The sequence below is a fragment of the Python bivittatus genome, unplaced genomic scaffold, assembly GCF_059951505.1.
Source record: "Python bivittatus isolate LINGU-HERP-01145 unplaced genomic scaffold, Pbiv_v1 ctg000730_np1212, whole genome shotgun sequence".
Classification (NCBI taxonomy): Eukaryota; Metazoa; Chordata; class Lepidosauria; order Squamata; family Pythonidae; genus Python; species Python bivittatus.
The window spans coordinates 364,497-366,934 of NW_028277109.1; the positions used below are offsets into that span (position 1 = coordinate 364,497).

Below are 2,438 nucleotides of genomic sequence, written 5' to 3' on the forward strand. Positions count from 1 at the left end.
ATTCTCCTCATCTACCTCAACTCATTGCCCCACACAGGCTTCTCCTTGTGTGATGCATAACCTGAAGGATGCATAAGGAGGTGGCAGTCAAGGGGATATTGAAGAGGGAAGAGATCCTTCTGCAAATACCATGAGCAATGTTTCGGAGGTAGGTGGGAGAAAGTTCTCCAGTTCTTTGGGGTTTTTTTTTCACCTTAAAGATTGAACCAAAATTGGGATATAGAAGAGGGAGGTTATGGCTGGTAGAATCCCAGAGTCAAACATCACTGAGTCAATGAGCCCCATTGCAATTTGCAGCTACACAGTCCCTCAGTCTGGAAAAATTGTTGTTGGTCTATAGACAAGGATACGCAGTTGGAAGGTGATCCATGTTTTCCTTCACTGCCTTCCAGGAGATGCACTTTCCTTCCCCTGAGAGCTGAGAAGTTTTTGTAGGGCCCCTTTGACCTCCCTGTTTCGGAGACTGTAGATTAGGGGGTTCAGCATGGGGGTGATGATACAATACAGGGTGGAGACCAGGGTGTCCACTCCCAAAGAGTAGCCCGTACTGGGACGGTTGTAGTTCAAGTTGATCATCCCATAGAAGAGGATGACTGTAATCAAGTGGGCAGCACACGTGGAAAAGGTCTTTCTCCTTCGAGTGCTGGAGCGGATTTGCAAAATGGAAGATAAGATGTAGACATATGAAATGAGAACCAGAAGGAAAGGGCACAGGCCCACAAAGATACTTGCTGTGTGAAGAGCCATCTCATTGGTATAGGTATCACTGCAAGCAGTTTTCAAGAGCAGGGGGACATCGCAGAAGATGTGATGGATCTCGTTGGCTCCACAGAAGGCCAAATCGGTGGCCAATGCTGTGTGAATGGCAGAGTCAAGAAGCCCCCAGATCCATGAAGCAGCAGCCAGAGGGACTCGCACCTTCCTACTCATGAGCTGAGAATAGCGCAAAGGTTCACAAATGGCAGCGTAGCGGTCATAGGCCATGACAGCCAGCAGTGCGCACTCAGTTCCTGCAAACGTCATCAGAAAGAACATCTGGGCCATGCACTCGTTATAGGAAATGATGGGCTGCTGGCGCAAGAAGTTCACCAGGATGGTGGGGAGGGTGACCGAGGAATAGCAAATGTCCAAGCAGGACAAATGGCTGAGGAAATAGTACATGGGACTGTGGAGGCGCGAATCCAGCTGGATCAAAACGAGTATCAGAGAGTTGCCCAGCAAGGTGATGAGATAGACAGCCAGGAACAGCAGGAAGAGGACAGGCCGGCCGTTGGGGATGCCAGAGAAGCCCAGGAACAAGAACTCCGTCACCCGCGGGGTCTGGTTGCCACCCGCCATGGGCTCCATCCAGGCCGGCTGCGAGGAGAGGATCGGAAGGCAGCAGAATTTAGGAGGGGCAAAAGGCTTGTAGCAGCTGGGTTTCCAATCACAGCATTAAGAAGAAGCTCCACAAGGAAGAGTGAACCCCTGGACTTCCCAAAGGCTGCCTGGAGTAATTAAACAATGCTGTGCGTGAATAAAAAAATCATTGGGGAGGAGAGGTGCTTCTGGGGAAGTTTTGGGGCTTAATTCAGTGGGGTGGCAGTTCATTACAGCCACGTCCCTCCAGATAACTCTCCTCAAAAGCCACTTGGCACAGAAACTCAAGCAATGCAGAGGGTGTGACTTGCCCTTTGCCAGTTGCCAATTGTGTGCAAAGTTGCTGAATGGGGACCATTGGTGATGGAGGAAGCCGGGAACGAAGGTCTGAATTCCTTCCATTGGCTGGGTTCACCCAAGAAATGCCTTTCCAATCTTCCGCCCAAAAGCGACAGATCAGGAATGCGATGCAGGGAAAAGATCAAGAGAACTTTGTGCAGCTGATTGAAAAGGGCAGGTGCTGCTTTGGGGATCGTTAGGACACGATCCTAATTGCAGGGCAAATTTGTCCTGCAGCCACAAGGAGGAGAACCTGGTTCCTGCATTTGGGAGGGTTTTAGCATAGAATGAACATGTCAGGTTTTACAGCCCTTTGCCTGGTGTGGACCGACAAGCTTTACTAGATGACTCACAAATCTTTGTTTACACAACACACTTAAGGCAGGTTACCAGAGTAGGTCCATTTCTGGGTTTACATAGTCCCTGGAGCGGTAAGCTAGCCAATGGGCTGGGTCCGCACAGCAGCCCAAGATCCAGAAACCAGGATTAAAATTAGCCCAGCGTTGCACACAGAGGAGATGCAGCCACTCGGTCTGCTTAGCGCCTTGTAGGTTCTCTCTCCTCCCAAGGAAGACTCCGAAGGGGACATCCGTCCAACGTGACTCGGATGGAAATGGGGAGGGGGGGAATAGGAATATGTCAAGGAGGAGAAATCTCTCAGCGGCCCCTGGAAGTGGTGGCTAGAGATGACGTTGAGTGGGGAGATCTCTCCTTATCCATTGCTGCAAGGTCTGGAGACC

At 50.6% G+C, this 2,438-nt stretch overlaps 1 protein-coding gene across 1 annotated transcript; it reads right to left on the minus strand.

Annotated features, from left to right (window-relative positions):
* Positions 1-378: 378 nt before the first annotated feature.
* Positions 379-1,338, minus strand: LOC103051209 (olfactory receptor 5T17-like). Its single transcript, XM_007439769.3, has one exon. It carries the CDS (start codon positions 1,336-1,338, stop codon positions 379-381), a length of 960 nt encoding a protein of 319 aa, XP_007439831.3.
* Between the last annotated feature and the right edge of the window lie 1,100 nt (positions 1,339-2,438).

What these genes read in the sequence shown, in the direction of transcription:
- LOC103051209 (XM_007439769.3), bottom strand. Translation starts at nt 1,338, where the DNA reads ATGGCGGGTGGCAACCAGACCCCGCGGGTGACGGAGTTCTTGTTCCTG.